Raw genomic sequence first — 21694 nt, forward strand, 5'->3', positions numbered from 1 at the left:
TTGCCCAGATTGCAACAGATCCCTAACTTCTTTAATACTGGTAACAAGTATTATTATATCATCCTAATTGTTATGGGTGCACTGTGGTGGTGATGGCAGTTACTGTTGTTACTTTAAGAGATATATATTAAAACGAATGTCATATTTGGTGAGGAGAGGTTAAATTGTGGGATATACTTCAATTGGTCTAAATAAACTAAAATTATCAACTTAATTCGAAATAGTCCACTAGTGAGATGTACCTCAAGGGCAATCATATGTAATTGTTGATTAGATAGTATATACATCTAATATAAAAACCCTCAAATTGTTAATCCCAGTGCCAATTTTTTTAATGTAGCTAGGGGAAGCACATGTATTTTGTCGTTATCTCAGAATTAGAAGTCATAGTACGTAACATGCAATCACAAGCAACTAGGTTGCACACTAGCATATAAGGAAATCAACAATAAGCTAAGTAAACAACAAGTTTAAAGTAATGAGAATTAAACATGATAACACAAGCACATATGATAAGTGTATATTTGTCCATATTTTCCCCCATTTTTATTAGATCATTTTGTTTGCAAATCATTACAGTTGTCATGATAATTAGTGCTTATTTGTATTATTTTGCAATGAGTATGAGTTGGAAAGCATTTGAAGCAAAGATGATTTTTCATGCATTTTTGTAAGCATTAAAGTCAAATGGAGGCAAGATATGAAGCTATGGAGATGGATAGAACACTTATAAGGGAGTCCAAGAGTGGTGTGTAGTGTTCAATGGTCTTGGTCATTTAGACAAACCAAAACAAAAGAAAAGCAAACGATCAAGGCATTGCAATTTTAGCTCATTTCGACCACTGTTCGGTAATTTAACCATATCTTGGCCTATGAATATCCAAATGAAGTGATTTTTGTGCATTTGGAAAGCCAACTTGAAGGGCTACAACTTTGTTGGAGACCATAAAGGACAATGAAATGGTTTTCAGAGTGAAAAATAACCTATAAGTCAAAGCAGTTGCACAGATTTCTGTTTGCAGGAGGTACGTGGCCACCAACACGACCATGTCCCTGATCATGTCTTTTTTGCCCTATTTATAGAACATACTGCCATTTCTAGTGATCTTGGGCACGGTCAGTGACATAACCGTGTCACTCGTCCCGTGTTCACTATTTAAGCTCGTTTTGAACGTTTTTAATTCGGTTTTGATCCATGGTTGAACCCTAGACACTCTCCTTCACTTTCTTTTATATTTTTATGTTAGATTAGGCTTAGATTTATTTTTTTAATACTTTTGAGTCTCAACAAGAGTTGTGTTATGCAAGAGGTTTATGTTAGGGTGACTTCAAAAGTGTTACAGAACATAAGTCGCGTTGAGACAAAGGAATGAGATAAATGGAATAAGTGAAAAACACATGAGTTATTGAGTATAGTATAAAATGTGTACACGCAAAAATTAAGGTCTATCGGTTTGCCAAACTTTTTGAAAACTGGATTAGGATCAAATAAAAGGAAGCCAACGCAGCATGACGTGTTAATTTAGGATTTACCAAATGCCAATACCATGGTAAATGTGAAACCAAACCAAAAGCATTCCGATATCGGACATATCACCTGGCACCTGTTGCAGTGAGGCTGTGATCTGCGAGCTTATCCATTTCCGCAGTTAAGCATTGTATTTGTATACCCCACGCCCACACAGATATCGGACATAGGGAAACATGTGGATGAGACCTTCCTCTGAACATCTAGCAGCCGTCGGTTCTATATTTTTCCGTTGGTTTTAGTGGCGCTAGGATTTTATTTTTTGATGTTTTTTTTAAAAAATTCAAATGGTAATGGAAGATAACGGGAGTTGCGGCAGTAGAGTGGTGGAATCGACGCCGGCCAACACTTGGCAGCAACGGAGAAAAGTGGAGGTGTACAATGAGGTTCTTCGGAGGCTCAAGGATTCCAGCAACCAGGAGGTTCAATTGCATGGCTTCGATGATCAACTCTGGGCTCATTTCAATCGTCTCCCTACTCGGTACCTTTACCTTCCTCCCAACACACACGCGCCTGTGCGCTCACCACTCCTTTTACTCGTTAGCTTACCCTACTAATGCGATTCACTCATGGATTCTATCTATACAGTTATTAAACAAATAAATGTAGCTACAATAACCTTAATTCTGAGAGTTCTTCTCTGTGTATTTTAAATCCTCAGAAAATCTGTAACCTTATTTAATTATTCATTCTGGGTGGTTTTCATAGAATTCTATCATGTCAAATTGAAGTTGCAGTCTACCAGGGAAATGAATCCTGTGCTGTTATAGCTTATTGATTTAGAAACAATTTAGAAATTATGTTGGTCTGCTCCCACTGCTCAATTATAAAAATACATATTAAGAAAAATTTGGCAGGTGTGATATTGACCAGTTTATAGAGATAAGAGATTGATTTTTGTGCATCCAAGGTATGCATTAGATGTGAATGTGGAAAGGGCAGAAGATGTTCTCACACACAAGAGACTTCTGCATCTTGCACGTGATCCTTTGAATAGGCCTGTCTTTGAAGTTAGAGTGGTTCAGGTGAGTGAATTTATTGCTGTATTCACTTTCTCCAGGACTATGCCATTAATGTTGTGTGAGTAATCCAGCATTTGGCTATGACACTTCCCTGATTGTTGTCATTGTTATGTGCTTCTTGGAAATGTTTGCTGGATTGCATGCCATACTCCATATATTGAGTCTAGTGTTTGACATTGTCACACTCCAATCAAACTTGATGTCAATTTTTTGGACATAGTTTTTAATCTGGTATGCCAGTGCAGTGTGTGTTACTTTATAATGCATGATTTTACATTATCCAACTCAGTTTGATGTTAGCTGCTATGGCTTGATCTAATTTGTTATCACACAGGTATCTCCAGTCACTGATGGGAACATGCCAAGGCCTGTTCAATCAAGATCTCCAAATAAGGCTACCCCACAGAGGTATTATTTTGAGTGACATCTGCTGTTAATATCTTGTTCCTGAAGTCCTCATGCTGACTCTCAATATAACTAATCATTTTTTACTTCCAAATATTTTGAAGGATATTTTAGCTTTCTCCTTTGTGTTAAAATCTCTTTGTCCTTTTCATTATCTCAGTGTCCATCCACCACCTGCCTTTGGCTCTTCTCCTAACCTCGAAGCGCTTGTTCTTGAAGCAAGCAAACCACATGCTCCAGATGAGAACAATGCTGTTAACCATTCTGAAAAATTCCCCAGGTATCTAATATTAAGATTTATAGTTTCGGTGTTAGTTTCTTCTATCAGAGTGATTACACCTAGAGTGAAGAGCCTTTGTTGTTGTTGTTGTTGTTGTAGAGGTAACGCATTGTGTACTTAAATACTAGACGATCTCTGTATCCATTATGTCTTGTGCTTTGCAAGATTTGGTCACAAATAAAATGTGAACTTATCCCAATACTTCATTGCTGAGCTGCAGTTCACTGAAAATTGAAAATTTTCATTTTATCTGGAGCACATGCTATGTATGCATGTTGAATAGTGAATCAGTGAATGCTGATATGTGCATGTTGTGTAGCTAACTTCTAAATATGTTTAGTGATTTTGTAGGCCCATGCATGAAATTACATTTTCAACTTGTGACAAGCCAAAACTTCTCAGTCAGGTATTTTGTGTAATTTCTCAACTGATTTTAGACATGATTCAAGACAAAACTTTGCTAGTATTAACTGAAAGGGGAAACACACTTATATTTGAACCATTTTCTGCCATAACTGCTTATATATGGTATTTGAGAAGGTTTAAGGGCTGTGAAAGTTCATTTATCTTATGTGGCATTTGGTTCGTGGAATGAAAATAGAGGGAATAGCAATTGTATTCTAGAGGGAATGGAATATGGGTAAAATAGAATAGGAATAATATTCCACTCTTTGGTTCACAAAATGGAATTACAAAAGAAATGATATTTCAATGTTTGCTTAGCTGAAGATTACAAAGCATATAAATGTACATAACTATATATACATGTGCACACACACAAATATTAATCTATGTATAGTAGGTATTATAACAAAAAGTTAGCTATCTTTGATGGGTTAGGAATAATTAATACCATGGGGGGTTGGTAAATGCCTAAATGGTAATGGCTACTCCCTTTGCAAAGGGAGTGCCCAATTCCATGGAATTCTATTACGCTGAATAGAAAAATGAACCAAATGACAAAATAGGCCTATTATGTGTAATGTTATTCCATTCTTTACCTATTCCTAGAATCAAATGACATGTTATTTTATTTATTTATTATTAAAATATACAATTTGCATAAGAGAACTTTTTAATGTTAAACAGTTGACTTCGTTATTGGCTGAGCTTGGACTGAACATTCAGGAAGCACATGTGTTTTCCACTGTAGATGGGTTCTCTCTAGATGTCTTTGTTGTTGATGGTTGGCCTTATGAGGTATATTCTCCTTCACGTCTCAAATAATAGTTCATCTAAATCAAGACGTGCTACATATACTAGGCTTGTTATTTGAAAATCAGAAAAATTATTACTCCATGCATTTTTAAGACTTCTGTTCAGTATTGTAACTTGCTGAGTACAAAAGTTCAGTATTGTAAGCTTGACATGTCAACTTTTGTCAGTCGCTACAAAATTTGAAAATTGATCTTTTTACTTAAACTAAGACTGAAAATTTATATACTGCTACTATTTTATTCTTTTGAAATTATACTGTTGTGCTTGAGCTTGTTTCTTGCTGCTTCTTTGCCATCTTCATCATCAATGAAAAGCTTCTGGCATAGCTGTTGTCTTTTCAGGAAGTTGAGCAGCTTCGAACTGCAGTGGAAAGGGAAATTTTAAAATTTCAGGTATTTATTTTGCTACTGCTTAAATAAACTTATTTAGACCTAAAATTGTTTGTGTTTCAAGATATATGTTTGCTGTTTTCTTGCTGAACTAATTTATTCACATTATTTCTCAAGGAATTTCTTCGTCTATTTCTCTTTAGTTAAAACTCTGTACTACATGCTCTACAATCATCTCTTGACTATGCTATTGAATCTTTTTAATCAGAATTAGGTAGAATATTGCCATTTATTTATTCTCCTCAGTTATTGTTAAGAAAGTAAGATGCTTGCAAGGGGAATTTCACTCTTCCTTCTATCATTTTCTCTAAATTAGGAGTTATTAGTTATTTTGTCAACTACATTGTATGTCATCTTGCACAGCAATTCACTAGGATATATTGAGTACCATGCAGAAAGGCATTTGGCAAACTCAAAAGTCTTTGCATTCTTCAAATGAGGGTGACCATAACCCAATAGTGGTCAAATGTGAACCTGTTACAATACCTAATGACGGAACTGATGTCTGGGAAATTGATCCTCAACTTCTGAAATTTGAGAACAAAATTGCATCTGGCTCTTATGGTGACCTGTAAGTTTATCATAACCTAGACAATTTTGAGTTATGGTGTAATATTTTATTTTCCAATTACTCAAGCTTTTCTTTGTTCTAGGTACAAAGGAATATACTGTAATCAGGAAGTAGCAATAAAAATCCTCAAGTCTGAACGTCTAAACTCAGAATTGCAGAAGGAGTTCGCTCAAGAAGTATATATTATGAGGTTTGTCAAATTTCTTATCTCAACTCCTAGCACAATAAGGCTGGTTCATCTTTTCTTGTTAAGCAGTGTTGGTTTAGTCAATTTTAAAAATACTTTTTTGAATTGAAATGTCACAAATGTGTCTCTTACTTTCCACTATAAAAGTCCTTATCACTCATTCACTCATAAAGTAACCTATTTCATTGAACTGTTGCCTAAAGTTTTAATGGGTAACATTTTCACAGGATGCTACAAAAAGCTTGCTTTTAGGTAGTTTGCATTATGGTACATAACAATCATCTCTCTCTCTCTCTCTCTTCTCCATTGCTTGTTTCCTCCCCATAATTTGGGTGCAATGTGTTATGAACTGATCGTCACAGGCAGAAAAATAAAAGAGACAGAGAATAGAACAGAACTGCTTTGGGTTTTCTTGAGGCCCCAGAACTCCTAACTCCCTTTGCTGGGATTAAATTTTCTGCTTGCCTTCATTGAAAATAATACTCCTTTATATAGGTAGTACAAGGATTCAAAACTGATCTAATTACCAAAACTAAATTAGGAAGCTTTCTAATACTCTAACTCTCTGAATTCTGATATGGTAATAAACTAACAACTTTCTAAACTATAATATAGTAATAAAATAGGAATAAACTATAGTATTGTAATGAAATAGAAATCCTGCAACTTCCTAAATTACCGTTTCTCTGCTGATTTGTTTCTGCGAACGTAACCACGTCCCCAGAATGCATCACAATGCTATTGGTATTAATCACCACTGAAACTGTAAAAATGGCTGTTATTATTATTTCTACATTAATGGACTTTTCATTCAACTTATCTAGCCATTACTAAGGCAGATGTTGTAGGTTATCTTTCTAAGATGTCTGTCTCTGCACTTTACTTTCTGGTACTCGCAGAAAAGTCCGTCACAAATATGTTGTTCAATTTATTGGAGCATGCACCAAGCCTCCAAACTTGTGCATGGTAACAGGTGTTTCTCAGTAACTCTCATTGTATTTTATGGTAATAGGATTTTAGTAGAATTGGATTTTTTTTAACAAGTTTTTATTGTATTTGATTTTTTGTAGAATACATGTCTGGGGGAAGTCTATATGACTATTTACACAAACAAAAGGGTAGTTTCAAACTTCCAAATTTGCTTAAAGTAGCAATTGATGTATCGAAGGGGATGGATTACCTGCATCAGAATAATATTATACACAGGGATTTGAAGGCTGCCAATCTTTTGATGGATGAGCATAAAGTAAGATGTTTCTCAATTATTCTGTAGTCAGTATTTGTTTTTTTCCGTCAGTTTCATTGGTATCTTATGTCCATGATTGAGTTTATATATTTGTGCTATATTTGTTCCTCATTACCTGTTTCAGGTTGTTAAAGTGGCTGATTTTGGAGTTGCCAGAGTTAAAGCACAGACTGGTGTTATGACAGCAGAAACTGGGACGTACCGATGGATGGCCCCTGAGGTATACAATTCTCTATTGAATAAGGAGCTTATATTTTGGAGTATTACTGAATGTGTTCAGTGTTATAGCGTCAAATTTCAAAGTTCTTATTCCTTCAGCATGGGGAATGAGACGTGAAGGATTATATACTGATTTTGTTTGTTGAGTTTGTTAAGTTAATATGCTTATTGCATGAATGCGAACCAGTGGAGTGGTGAATGGAAGCTAAAGATGGGCAATATGGGTTGTCTTAGTCGGGGTATACATTTAGTGAATCTACATCAACTAATTATGATTATAGTTACATACACTTGTACATTTGATATTTTGATGTGTAAAACATTCCATTCTGGTTGAACTATACCAAAGGCCATTAACTTTTGTCCATTTTCCTCCAATAATAAACAAAATCTTTCCTTTTTAGTTCATTCTTTTGACAATTTTCTACAAATCTGATGCTACAAATTTCTGACAGCCCACTGCCCACTAGAGAATAGGGTGGTATACAGAAGGAATTTCTAAGTTTTGAATTTTTGGTTTTGTTTAATGTTCCTTATGCTTGGTGGCTTAACTGTTTATGACCCTTTATCATCCATTTATAGAAATGGGCTTATACCAAATCTATTTACATGAACTATTGGGTTTTAACCCCATTAAGTATCAATATCTACCTCCATATTTAGGCCTGAATTATGTTAGACCTAAGTTGTAAAGTCACGTGTTTCTTGGTTGAGTGGATGGCTTTGACTGCAGAGGCCAAAGAATGTGCATTTCTTTAGTTGAAGAAACTTGACTTCAATATACTTCTGACAACTTAAAATTTCTCCTTGAGTAATGCATTTTGTTTCTCAACATTTGTATTTATTTTACTTGGTATTTTTCATTTATTCTAGTTTGAGAATAACCACACCACACCTTCATTTGCTTAAATAATTTTTTTTTCCTTTGAAGGTTATAGAACACAAACCCTATGATCATAAAGCAGATGTTTTCAGTTTTGGGATTGTGTTATGGGAACTGTTGACTGGAAAGGTATTGCTCCTTTATATCATGTTAATTCACTATCATATTTTCAACATGTTTATTTATAATCTTTTTTTCTTGCCAGCTTCCACACGAGTACTTAACCCCAATACAAGCTGCTATTGGAGTGGTCCAGAAGGTAAACTTTCTTGTTGTGATAATGAATCTATCATTGTTACACATTCTACCTGTGCCCATATGCTTTGACATGCCTAAATACAGAGTTAATGTCATTTCTGGTACCAAAATGAAGTTTAAGCTGGTCATCTTGAATGTTTGATATATATGGTTTCAATTTGATGTGTGTCATTTTGTACCAAATTATTTACAAATAGACAAGGACACTTTATGAGTTTATGGATATTTATATTTTATTTTATTTTATTTTATTTTTTCTTTTTCGGCTTTTCAATTCCGTTTTCACGAATATGTGGAATTATGCATGTCTAATGGCTGGGCATTCAGGGGCTGCGGCCGACTATACCAAAGCACACTCATCGTAAATTTGTTGAGCTGCTTGAGAGGTGCTGGGAGCAAGATCCTGCAGCTAGGCCTAATTTTTCTGAAATAATAGAAATTTTGCAGCAAATAGCAAAGGAGGTAAGAGTAAAGTGGTGCAGCTATATTTGTTGGTTTGAATTAAAAGAAACAACATATATATAGAATAGAAGGCCGGAAAAATGTAGTAGTATGTATATTAGAGAGCTAGTATTATAAATATTGAGAATTGCAATGTGGAACAGGTTGGAGATGAAGCGGATGATCGTGGCAAGGAGAAATCATCTTCTGGAGGGATTTTTTCTGCGCTATTACGCGGTCATCATTAGCGTGCGTGTAACTTATGATTTACCATTCATTATCAACAAACACTGTACAGATGATGTCCTTGTTTATATATGTAAGAAGATGAGGTCGTAGTTTTGCGGCTTAGATTGGCTGCCTCTTTTTGAACATCCGTCCGTACGTCCTGTATAATGATTAATGAATGAGTTGCTACTTCACATTGAATGCCGTGACAATATGCATACTGACATTTTTATTGGTTTTATAAAGAAGAATTGTATGAGGTTGGGAAAGTTTAAGAAAATATTGGTAGATAATTGTTTCATGTCCATTTTTCACATACTATTCATATATACTCCGTATTTTTTAAAGGTTTGTAATTTTATTTTATGTCAAGTCATTTCTAATCAAACCAAATACTACGAGTATGTTATATATATATATAATATATATAATTTGGGGGGTGAGCTTAAAATATCCATAAAGAAAAGATTGAGTAATACTTGTAGAGTATCGAGGATCTTTTGTTGGACTATATACTTGATACTTGTGTATTTGCTTGACATTAGTCTGGATGAAGGCAGGGTTGAAACGCAAAGAATATAGGTTAGGTGGGATAATGTTCCTACCCTAGCAGTAGGCAGTAGCTATATCCATCATCTTCTGCAAGTCCTCCATTGGAGATCGCTTCTTCAACCTTCCATTGTTACGTTGCTTAATTAGAAAGTAGATCAAGTATGTAATTAAGTGTCTGTCATCAACTAACTAACAAAAACACCCATCCATCATTTGACATTTAATTTGTGATTGGAAGTTAGAAGGAAGGGTCCGGGTCCGGGTCCAATTAATAACAACGTACACCTAGCTACATGGACAATACACCCTTGCTTGAATTGATTCAGTAATAAATTAAAGTATGTAGTATTACAGTGGATGATGCCAACTGCTAAACTTCCGTCTCTGATCTTCTCATCTCATGGTGCTGCAACAGGTGATGGGGCCTCAATGCTAGCTTTAGATCTTGACATTATTATTATTACGATGACACCCGGAATGAAAGCTATCAGCTGTATGTAAAGCACAAGTACAAATTGAAGTTAATTGTATTGGGGATGGATTATCTTCTTCACTCTACTCTATCTATAATTACTGCAATATTATTATTATATATGGCCATCGATCCCAGCAAGCTGTTACTCACCCAAGCAATGCCAACGCATAAAATACTAAAGCCTTGATAAGTAAAAGGAGCCGCATCAGATAGGAACAGAGCTGCAATTCAATTATATTATATATAGAAAGTTAATGTTCGATGATAATCAACTAATTATTAACCCATCCACCCACCTGTCAAGGGGCTATATATGAGTGGAGACATGATATTTCCAATAGAACTCAATCCTGAAAGGCAGCCTTGCGCAGTTCCCTACATGCATAATGCATTATATATTACTACTTACTACTTAACCCACGCCAATTTACCAACAAACAAACTTCAACATCCATTGCATATATATAAAATATATATATGACCAACTTGGATGAAATGGATTACCTGCTCATTTCGCCCAACTTGTTTTGAAACAATGCTTTGAATCTACATGCATATATATGTTACAACAATATAATTAATACTATGTACGTTTGTACCACCCCAATTTGATATAAAGAAGAATTTCTATCCACAATGCAAATACAAATAACAACTCACTCACAGCAGGTTTGACGAATGAAATCAAGATTGGGAACAGAGAAGCCACATAAGGGACCTACACACAATCAGATTCACCTCATCAGATCAACCAAATTAAGCTGTGCAAACAAAAAAAAAATGATGATGAGCTTAATTAGCTTGATTACCCAAATTGACCAGGCAATGCTGTTCACAAACATCTGCAGATGAGATCGAGTTTGCAAATTTATTTATGTTAGCTTTACGTACGTACTGCATGCAATGCTATATATTAATCTACAACTGCACCACATATATGCATATATACATACGTTACAGAATCCAGCAATCAGTCCTACGCAAAGCAAAATCTCCTCTCCAACAAAAGCCGCCACTGTAGGCATCAGTAATAGCTGCAAATTAACAAATTTTTATATAAGTACATGCATGCATGCATGCTTATTATTTTATATTAATTCTCAGAAATATTAAATTGAAACCCTCAAGAGCATATATGCATATATATACACACACCTACCTGAGAAATAGTTGATCCAACATTGTTAATTAGCATTATATCAGCAAAGTTGTCCTTGTTGAAGTGAAATCGTGCTTTTAGGTAGTACTGCATGCATATATGCGGAAAACAATTTGAATTCATTCATTCATTTACCACCATCCAGTAAGTACAGTGTTAGTTAGATTTGTGAAAATATAATAACGGTGAAGCTAAGCCTAGCCAGCTTAATGAAAGCCATCCAGCAATTCGATCAGGCACATTAATTAATTAGTTTTTGTGCAGGCAGGAAACTACAGAGTATAGATCAGAGCAGCGCAGTTACTCCAGTTAGTTAGTTACGTTACGTTGTACCTGAAATGGAGCTTGTTCCCCTCCTTCTGCCAGACTGTTTAAGAATGCAATGGATGCCACCAGTGAAAATGTTAAACTGCATTGCATTGCATGTATGTAACAACAAATTAAGCATATCATATCCATTATATATATTTTCTGAAATATTACAGAGCGCGCGGTCATATATATATATATAGTATACCTAGTGTTCTTAAGAAAGCAAATAATGTCCTTGGGGGATGGAGCAATATTCTTGAAAAGCTCCTCAGTCTTATCTTGACTACTGTAAGAATCCAACAATGGAACATTTTGGGTTGCTTCAGTTTTGAAGGTTGTTGTTGTGTCTTTAAGAATAATTCTTATATACACAGCTGCCACCATTGCTAAAACTGTTGCAACCTAAACATACAACCAACAACAATATAATTCATTTTGATTGGTTCAATTAATATATAGCTAGCCTTAATTAGCTAGCTTGGACTACATAACTACTACTGTAGGCGTCTGCATGCAAGCTAATTAAGAGGCCAGGGAGGAGGCGAGATTGTTTGTATAATAAATTAGAAGAAGATGTAGGTAGGTAGGGAGAGATGGAATATAATTGAATTGAAGATATGTATGTATGTATGTACCAGAAATATGTGAGAAGTTGAGATGAAGCGAGCAGCTAAGGTACCACACACAAATGCTCCAGATCCTACACCAGCCAAAATTCCAATAGCAGATGCACGCTTTCCCTCCCATGTATTGTCTGCCTGCCGCAGATTTATATATATAATGTGAGGAATGAAGGCTAGCTGATAGTTGATCGAGTGTATGGTTCTAAAAATTACAGCATAGTATGTATGTACCACATAAGCAAGAGCCATGCATTGAATACACACATAGTCCGAAGGACGTAGTATGTGTAGTAAAACTTGGTCGTCCTCCCAAAAGCCAAAATCGCAAATTAAAGGGTAAAATAGACAGTGTCATAGGAAGCGTCAGCAAAGCTTTCCTTCCATACACGTCCGACAGATTCCCTATCACTGCCATCATCACCACTAATCCAACGCCTGTCACCTGCCACAACCCTAACGTTACCGCGGTACATTATATATATATACTTGTGTGAAACTGTTTCAACGAACAATGATCTAATCCAGAACCTTCCATATAAGGGAGCAATTTGGTGCTGGATGTACTTGACAGTTAACACCCTATTACTAATTAATATATATAGTAGGATATTATCAATGTATGCATGTATCAGACAAATATATACTTAGTGTCAGAATTGAAGATTATATAAGGCAGCTAGCTAGCTAGCATCCTGTTAGGACAGAAGTGCTGCCACGTGTTGCAAGCTGATCGAATATCCAGCATGCATGCATGTCCACAATATATAATATAATACTTCCAACGACGACTAACAGAAGAATTGAAGCCACCACCAACAGCAGCAGGCGGAGTCATGATTCACAAAAGATAATAGTGTATGTAGGCCGGAGTTAGGTCGGTTTAAACAAAAATACGTACAAAACACAAGTGCAGATCGAAGCATTAATTCATACGACTTTTTACTCTATTTTCTACTTTTTGAATTGATTACGTAAAATATTTTAATTCATTCAAATTAAAAATCTGTCACACTTAGCTTTTTTTACGAGTAATTTTTTTTTCCCCTTTAATAAAATCAAAAAATTTAGTGAAAGTTTCCAATTCATATATATATATGCATACGAGCTGAGAGATGAAGAATAACATATATATATACAGTAGATGGATATATGGGGCTAATAATATATATAAGCTAGCTTTTGGATATATAGCATGCTGCTATAAATGAAATGAAGTTAGTTAGTATGTATGTAGTAGATGGATCGAATTGAAGGCTGTAGCAGATAGACAAATATATATAGATATAGATATAGGAACGTACAGCCTGTTGGAAACCGGAAAGGAAGATAGCGCGAGAGCACTGATCCTGGGCGGGGCAGATGGCTTCCATGGTGATGTCCGGCAAAACTGGCGTGGCCGTGAAAGACGCAAACTCTGTTACCAGCAGATGACCTAACCTCGCCACCTCTTCCTTCTCCATTATATTCATCCTCCACCTCCTCCTCATCATACTTATTTTACTCCCATCCACAGATCAGATCAGATAATATACACGTACTACTACTGTACTGTTAGTTCGATCTAATCTAATTAATATAAGCTCCAAACCTAGCTAGCTCTGATCCTATATATATATACAGGGACTACGTACGTACTCAATCTAGCTAGCTAGCTTAGCTTCTTTCTTTCTTTCTTTCTTTGTGATGTTAATCTGATGTCCTAAAAAACTACGTCTACGTCGGGAAAATGTATGTTAAACAAATACTATACGCCCGCAAATAATAATTAATTAAGAAAGGAAAGGCGGCGCGCATGCATATATGGGTGTTGAGGCGGTGGCTTCTCCAATCTCCCTCCCTTGTCAGTAGTCCCTATCTCTATCTTCCTGCGGGACAGATTGGGGCACGTGCAACTTTCTTGAGCCTACTCAGCCACCTACGCCTTGACTCACAATGTAATCCACTATGTACCACTTACGTACTATTACTCAATCTAGCTTCAACAAATTATTCGCATTTTGCAACACCATATATACGAGAACTCTTTTAGTTTTAGTGTTTAGTGTTAGTGTGATATGATCATTTTAGTCTTTTTAATATAATTTAGATATAGTAGTTTTTAAATTGAATCTATCCTGCTATTTTAATTTGGATATATATCCTCTGCCCGGGCAACATACACGTACTCGCTGCACTTAAGATTTGGATCTAATTGTATGTATTATTATATTGTACGTTCTAGTTTTTGTTTTGCCATATTTTAGGTCAGGCCAGGCAAAGCCGGGTACGTAGCTAATGGATTACATTGCATTGGGTATGGGCCTCGCGCCCTGATGTTTGAATTTACAAAGATCCAATATGCTCACTCAATTGTTATACGGTGGACGTGACCATGCTTCAAAAACAATGTCATTTATTTAATTAAAGAAACTGTGATCGTTATATTTAATTATTTATGTATTTATGATGCGTTCAAAATAAAATGAAACTATAATGTATTTAAAATGAAATTGAAAAACAAGTCTTATATATATATATTGGGTGTATATTGTCAAACGAAACTATATATATATATATATATATATATATATATATATATATATATATATATATATATATAGTTAAATTAAAATTATACTTTAGTTGTGTTGTAATGAAACTACAGTATATATGTATAAAATTAAACTGAAAAACAAGTCTCATATATTAAATCTATATTATATTGTCAAATGAAACTCTAGTTATATTAAAATGATACTTTAGTTATGCAGTAATGGAACTGAATAATAATTTTATACTCTAGCTAATCGGCCTATCGCTACATATCAACCAGGCTAGGGTAGTGGCCGCCCGGGTCCAAAATATATAATAATCAAGATAACATAGTTACAATATAGTTTATGATGAGAAAGATAGAAATATATACATTAATTTTATATATATATATATTCAAACATACATGTATTAATAATATGAAGTATAAGCGCAAAATTAGGGTTTGCATGTGAGGCGTCGTTGGTGCAGCTTTGAATCGTATGATTGGTTTGGGTAGTTAACAGTTGCCAGTTAAGCGCCAACTTAGCTCGATCAGTTGGCTAAACTAAATATATATAGTTATAGAAAAGTCAAATAAAAGCCTAAAGTTAGTTCCACACAGGCGGCCACCAATTAGACGCCTACATATGCCGACCTAGCTCCATGCAATTATTAGCTCCATCATACTATGCATGTATATTATATTTGATTATTAAACCTAACTCCATTATTCCTCATATACATATAATATATATATCTACTTTATTATTATACCAGGCTAACTTCAATTCTATCATATATATATATGTATGTATGTAATGCAAGGCTAAGCTAGGTAGAGCTGATACATATGAGGTGAGGATATATATCATATCGAATTGAAGTAGATCGATCAGATCAGATCAAATCATATCGAATAGATGGAGAAGGATAGGTGTGCATGGCCAAGGAAGGTGGAATCAAGGAGTTCAAGAAGTAACTACTGCTGCAAGATGAGTAGTGGACAAAAGGCGGCTATGTCATTGTCCATTAGTAATAACGTTAACTACTACTACATGTTGGATTCCATTCGCCAAGTTAAGAACGCGGTGGTGGGTTGTGATAATAATGGGAGGAGGATGAAGATTGTAGTGAGAAAAGAAGATGTGAAGCAAATATTGGATGCGGTGGTGGGATTGGAAGCTGCTGCTGGTGGCGCAGGAAGTAGTAAGAGTAGGTGCAGGATGATCAGATCTAATAATAATGTTCCGACCACCACGTTGGAGCAGCGATTGAACAACTTGATGCGTAAAAGGCAATTACTCAGGAAAACAAGCCGCCAAGTCCTCAAGTCAAACAACAACAACGCTGCTTCTTGGAGGCCCTCGCTTCTGAGCATTCCCGAGGAATGAATGAAGTATATAACACATGCATGCAAAGTTATTCAATCCCGGCCCTTTTATTTTTAATCTCCCGGCCCGCTTTGTTATTATTATTATTTTATTTTGCTGCCCTAATATAATTACCCATATATATATATATATACACATACTTCCTCAGTCCCATTTTATGTTTCAGATTCAATTAATGAGACTTGACTAGAGTTATTTACAATTTAATCTTTCATAATATTAAGTTTAAAATTAGTATGCTTGAGAGGGGCTAGTTATAAGGACAACCTACTATTCATGCTACGTGACTACGTCAACGTTGTGTCATCCGCATCGTCCCATCTTTTTTTCTTTTTTCTTTTTTTTTATTATTATTCTAACTACTATGATTAACTAACTCTCATTAGTTATTATTCACACACGACACATATATGCCAGGCCAGTTAGTTCTTGGAAAGGATCGGATATACGGATGATGATAGGCTTAGCACTTCAATTAACAAAGAAATGAAATGAAACATATATGTACGTATGGTATGTGGTGTTGTCTTGTTGTGAATCTTACTCCATTACAATTGGGTACGGCTCTAAATCCTAGGCGGAGAGGACATCACACACATATATATGCATGTCTTCTTGTGTGGGAGTAACAATCAAGAACACCATGAAACTAACTACGTACATCGCTTATCTAGCTAGCTACCATTTTATTTATTTCCCATCCGGACATTCCAATGCACTTTCCTTAGCTTGCCTATGAAAATTCATTCAATTCGCAGCACGCAGTTAGTTTGAGGTTAGCTTAGCTTGCTCTTTAATTTCAATTCCGGCCGGCCGGCGAGATCGAATTCAAAAGATCAGATCGATGGGTGGTAATTTCAGAAATAGCCCCAACAAGATAACCACCACCATCACCTCGCTCAAGACCCTTTTTGATATTGATTCTTCAAACAAACATACTCATCATCCACCAGGACCAGGACGAGCCCCTAATAAACTACAGCTGGGTGCAGGTTTTGGAGACGAAAATGACGAAATGCTTTCCCTCATTGCTTATTGTTCCTTCACCTACACTTGGATTGATCCTCGGGATTCTCCTTCGCTCCAGGATCTCAAGCGCCTCAAGCTCATTCAGCTCTTTTCCCTCATAAGAATCCACAAAAACCCTTTGGACCCTCAAATAATTCTCCCTCCCCTTTTCATTATGTTGTCCGCCAATCTGTTTAGGCCTCTCCCTCCTCCCAATAACCCCCTCTCCGCCACTACTATCTTGCCTGACGACGACGACAACTTCATGCTCAATCCTGCCAAGGCATGGTCGCATTTGCAGATCATATACGACATACTCCTCCGGGTCATCATAACCACACAGCCTGAGGAGCTTCGTGCACCAGGTTTTATAGATCATTCTTTCCTTCACAATCTTCTGGTCCTTTTCCAGTCGGATGACCCTAGAGAGCGGGAGAGCTTGAAAAATGTGTTCCACCGTATATACTCCAAGTTCACATTCTACAGATCATTCATGCGTAAGGCAATGAACGATGTGTTTTTGCACTACATTTTCGAAACGGAACAGAGGCATCCGGGAATAGGAGAGCTGCTAGAGATCTGGGGAACCATCATCAACGGTTTCAGCGTCCCGCTAAAGGATGAGCACAAGCTTTTCTTTACAAGAGTTCTCATCCCACTGCACAGACCCAAAGGCATGCAGGCATATCACAAGCAGTTGGCTTATTGTGTGTTCCAGTTTGTGCAAAAGGAAGCAGAGCTTGCAGGGGTGGTAGTTAGAGGCATATTAAAGTACTGGCCACTCACCAATTGCCACAAGGAAATTGTGCTGATTGGGGAATTGGAAGAATTGGTAGAGACTCTGCTGCAACCTTCTCAGTACAGGACCTTGGCTCTTCCTCTCTGCACCCAAATCACCAAGTGTCTCAACAGTTGGAATTCTCAGGTAAAAACTAAACTATCATCACGTACTCATTCATTTACACTACTACTCTTCTACTTACGTTTGCTTTATAGGTTGCTGAGCGTGCGCTGTACGTATGGAACAGCGAGAAATTTTGGAGGATGGCAGCAGAATCAATGGAACAAGTGTTCCCCATACTAGTCCGGGGCTTGGAGGATAATCTGAAAGGGCACTGGAGCACAAGTGTGAAGGAGCTCACACAAAATGTCAAACGCATGCTTCAGGAGCTGGACCCCTGCTTATACACCAACTGCCTTCTGCACCTTGAAATCCAACAAACTCTTCTTCACCAACAACACATTTCTAGACGACACAAGTGGAACACAATTGAAGAAAAGGCCGCAGCCAACACTCAACTATTGCCTGCAACTGCAATCAACACCCTGCCCATGCTCTGTTAAACTTGATGTATCATATTCTTCACAACTTTGCATCAATTACACAACCAATTCCTTAATGTACGGTACAACCAGTAATCCTCCTAATACTTCTTACATTGCTACTACTCGTGTCTGAACAAATTCTATATGCAAATACAAAGCACAAAGCACAAAGCACAAAGCCAAGAGATATGCTTTAAGTGGAGTCAAATTCCTAAGATATAGAAGCCATATCAATCGCTGTAAGACTATTCAATCTTACTAGAATTCATCACTTCATAGCTACTTTCACTTCCAACAATACATTTCTGATCAAAACCCAATGATACCTTTTTTTTTTTATTCTCCATCACCAATCAAATTTCACATTTCATCACCAAATAAAATACAGTTACTAGACCAATATATCCAACACAACCTGACCTACAAAATGTTCAAACCCAACTACATATTGTGGTACACTCAGACTAAAACCTTACTGACCACAGTCATTTAAAAAAAAAAAAAAAAATCATTTAAGACAAAATTTCTTGATCCAGAAAGTAAAACTATGTCCTAACTTTTAGAATATAACATACAGGACATGTAGGGAAAGAAAATCTGAAATGCTGAAAAGCCTGTCCTTTACACAAACTCAGTATTGCCATCCCTCGTATCTCCATTTTCCCAATCAATTTTTGCATATAGAAATAAAGCTTCAATCCAAATTCTCCTCCAGGAAAACTTGACCAAAAACTTGTCCTTGCCCTCGATAATCAAAGATCCACAACAATCAGACAAAGAAAACATTAAAAATGCAGGTGCATAGCTTGCTCGTATTTGATGATCAGCCATAAGACAAGTCCAGTGTAAAAATGTAGCATTACACAAGATACTTTTGAAGCTTATTCTTCAAAGGAGCCTCCAAAGCAGACATGCATTGTTCCCATGCTCCATTATCGAGCATCTGAAATTTTACCAACACAACAATAACAATCAGACAGAATTATTAGCAGATATGATTTTGCCACAAAGACTTCTTTTCTTTTCCCTGTTCAGTACATACACTATTCTTTTCCCTATAAGTAGATATTCCCTATTACATCATTAGTGTCACTGATTATATGCATGTATAATGTCTTCCTTTAATTCCGTGTTCATGTATAAGACTACTCCTGTTAGAGGAATGAAAATTATAACATTAAAAATCAAAATAAAATAAATAATAAAACAGCAAGAGAAAATGGCTAGCTGTTGGAGCCAAGAAGTTTCAAGGCTTCACTCACTTGTTTATAGCCCTGCAACACCTGACAGACTTCATTGTGTAGATCACTACTCCTTATTTCCTGAAAACGGACCAAAATCAGAAACACCAACTCACTAATTATTTAGATTCCCAGGTAAAAAATAGTGCTAACAGTCTCTTACATGCCAACTTCCAATGGCTTTACACATAAAACCAAGTGCATTCAAAGCCCCTGATGGATTTGCTCTAACCTGCAAGAATTGCTAGTTTAGTGATTGCCAGAATCAAATGGAAAACCCAAGAAAATAGGAGCATACCATTGCACATAATCCTCGAAATGCCTCCTCCTTCTCAATATCATCACGTATCCTGTAACAAATTTAACTTCATTATAATCAAAATCCATAACATTTACTATTAACATGTTCAGTAGAGCTCAGACACCATGGTTTGGAAAATAAATGGGAAATAGATAATGCAATGAACTATTCATTTCATGCAACAAGCTGTCCAAGACAGGGATGGATAATGATTGTTCCAGCAGTTGTACACTTTGATAATAAGAAAGGAAAATCTGCATACAAGGAAACTTCAGTTGATTTGACTAAAGTCATTTAACCATGTCTTATTGGTTGCACAGGGTCCTCCCTTCACCACCAATAACTGTGGTTAAAATTCAAGACACTTCATTAAAAGAAAGACTGTCAATGGGGCTTCCAATAATGTATCAAGTTCCCACTGGGTTAGGATGTTCAATTTTTTCCTTACCATGAAGAAGTTCAATACAAATAATCACGATATAACAAAAGAATTACACATAATAGAAGGATGCTAGATCACTTACATAGACAAAGCAATACACCAGGCTTGCATGAAATGCTCCATATGGGGCGAAACAAGCTCTGGACAGACCCATGCAAGTCTTCCAATGGTGATGGCACTATTTTCTACAAGTGACTTGTTGAGTTCCTTCACAGCATAAATATATATACAATGAGAAAAAATATCCAGATAAGTAGCCATATTTTTAACAGAAATACAGGGCGTCAGGGCCACAAGTTGCAAATGCAATCATCATGCATATGCACCAATGAGAAGCAGGAAAGCAGTTGAAGAATACCACCTCAGCATGTTGAAGTATTGGTACTAAGCATGAGACCACTGCCAACACTATTGGAGATATCTCTTTGTGGACCTGAAATTTGGTTGAGGATATGATGAGAAAATACATAAGATATATACCCAGATAATCATTAACTCAAGTAAGCCTTACTCCCAAATATAATCGGGAAGCAGTAAATAAGATTCAAGTATTGGTATAGCTGAGTCAGATTACATTTAGGACTAAAAATCAATATGGAGCATGATATGGTAAATTCATCTACCTTGATTGCTATTTCTCCAATTGCCCAACAGGCATTGTTTGCAACAGAAACAGTTTCCTTCAGCTTGCCAGTGTCCTGTTTAGAGAATGCTCAAGTAAATGATGACAAACTCCTAGACCATTAACATAAAAACAATAAATAAAGCTAACATATTTAACAGACCAGTTGCTTCATAGCAGCATCAAGAAATTCTGACAATTGTCGACGTAAATGAACAGGACAAACCTAGTAAAAGTCATCAAAAACATCTTATTAAGGCTACTATGTAAAGATAACTATAAAAATATAACAACAGCTAGCAAACTGTTAGTTTGACCTAACAATGTAGCGAGCCCAAACTCAATTGCATTATTCATGACTTACCCTTGCAAGATCGCCAAGCAATGCAAAGGCACTTTGTCGAATATCAGGAGCATCATCCAGGCAGCATTGCAAAAGCAAATCTGTTAAATTACTTTGTGAAATCTGCACAAAATATAACTTCACTATTCAGGCATAAGTCAGCACATGGCAATTTATGATTTCAATAGACTAAAAAGGGAATATAACAGATGCAGTATTCCATTTATGTTTTCAATGCATAAAAAATACACTTGGAATAGGTGTCAAATATGCAGTGAAAGCATAGAGAATGTTGTACGAGTTCATGCTAATACTATTGTGTTTCTACCAAACAGAATGAAAATGCTTAAGAATCAACAAAAAGCAAGCTGGTTATGAAAATTCAAAGCATGTTTAGCATTTGTCATTCACTTTCAGCACCCCTCAGAAATGAACTTCCTATGTGCAGCTCATAGTCTATAAAGCTATTTAGATTTTTTTTGGCAAGGAGGGTGGGGAGGGAGGGGGGGG

At 36.1% G+C, this 21694-nt stretch overlaps 3 protein-coding genes and 1 pseudogene across 4 annotated transcripts in view; 2 read left to right on the top strand and 2 right to left on the bottom strand.

Annotated features, from left to right (window-relative positions):
• The first annotated feature begins 1556 nt into the window (after window positions 1-1556).
• Window positions 1557-9155, top strand: LOC116029398 (serine/threonine-protein kinase STY46-like). 2 transcript variants are annotated; one of them, XM_031271385.1, is made up of 16 exons: window positions 1557-2009; window positions 2439-2553; window positions 2885-2958; window positions 3116-3235; window positions 3587-3641; window positions 4325-4435; window positions 4780-4845; window positions 5238-5413; window positions 5496-5603; window positions 6500-6573; window positions 6671-6846; window positions 6971-7066; window positions 7997-8077; window positions 8154-8207; window positions 8534-8668; window positions 8812-9155. In XM_031271385.1, the coding sequence occupies exons 1-16, from the start codon at window positions 1816-1818 to the stop codon at window positions 8893-8895; spliced, it is 1719 nt and encodes a 572-aa protein (XP_031127245.1). In that variant the 5' UTR covers window positions 1557-1815; the 3' UTR covers window positions 8896-9155. The 2 variants fall into 2 exon arrangements, with proteins under 2 accessions (XP_031127245.1, XP_031127246.1); XM_031271386.1 differs by having other exon boundaries at window positions 4795-4845.
• A 534-nt stretch (window positions 9156-9689) lies between these two features.
• Window positions 9690-13616, bottom strand: LOC116030743 (annotated as a pseudogene).
• A 3129-nt stretch (window positions 13617-16745) lies between these two features.
• LOC116028922 (serine/threonine protein phosphatase 2A 57 kDa regulatory subunit B' alpha isoform-like) lies at window positions 16746-18253 on the top strand. Its single transcript, XM_031270779.1, has 2 exons — window positions 16746-17834; window positions 17906-18253. Exons 1-2 carry the CDS (start codon window positions 16746-16748, stop codon window positions 18251-18253), a joined length of 1437 nt encoding a protein of 478 aa, XP_031126639.1.
• A 284-nt stretch (window positions 18254-18537) lies between these two features.
• LOC116029287 (transportin-1) overlaps window positions 18538-21694 on the bottom strand; it is a 9216-nt gene continuing 6059 nt past the window's right edge. Inside the window, exons 21-29 of the mRNA XM_031271212.1 lie at window positions 21206-21307; window positions 21005-21067; window positions 20843-20917; window positions 20581-20652; window positions 20302-20426; window positions 19775-19826; window positions 19640-19708; window positions 19498-19557; window positions 18538-19178 (exon numbers count right to left, since the gene is read on the bottom strand). Of these exons, the coding sequence (XP_031127072.1) occupies window positions 19095-19178; window positions 19498-19557; window positions 19640-19708; window positions 19775-19826; window positions 20302-20426; window positions 20581-20652; window positions 20843-20917; window positions 21005-21067; window positions 21206-21307 (702 nt within the window). The 3' untranslated portion in view covers window positions 18538-19094. The remainder of the gene's footprint in view (window positions 19179-19497; window positions 19558-19639; window positions 19709-19774; window positions 19827-20301; window positions 20427-20580; window positions 20653-20842; window positions 20918-21004; window positions 21068-21205; window positions 21308-21694) is intronic.

The sequence above is a fragment of the Ipomoea triloba genome, chromosome 9 (assembly GCF_003576645.1).
Source record: "Ipomoea triloba cultivar NCNSP0323 chromosome 9, ASM357664v1".
NCBI classification, from domain to species: domain Eukaryota; kingdom Viridiplantae; phylum Streptophyta; class Magnoliopsida; order Solanales; family Convolvulaceae; genus Ipomoea; species Ipomoea triloba.

Bases quoted from the DNA above. Each gene is read 5' to 3' on its own strand.
- LOC116029398 (XM_031271385.1), top strand. From the start codon at position 1,816: ATGGTAATGGAAGATAACGGGAGTTGCGGCAGTAGAGTGGTGGAATCG. The intron at 2,554-2,884 runs GTGAGTGAATTT...GTTATCACACAG, and splicing joins TTGAAGTTAGAGTGGTTCAG to GTATCTCCAGTCACTGATGG. The intron at 3,236-3,586 runs GTATCTAATATT...GTGATTTTGTAG, and splicing joins CATTCTGAAAAATTCCCCAG to GCCCATGCATGAAATTACAT.
- LOC116028922 (XM_031270779.1), top strand. From the start codon at position 16,746: ATGGGTGGTAATTTCAGAAATAGCCCCAACAAGATAACCACCACCATC. The intron at 17,835-17,905 runs GTAAAAACTAAA...TTTGCTTTATAG, and splicing joins TCAACAGTTGGAATTCTCAG to GTTGCTGAGCGTGCGCTGTA.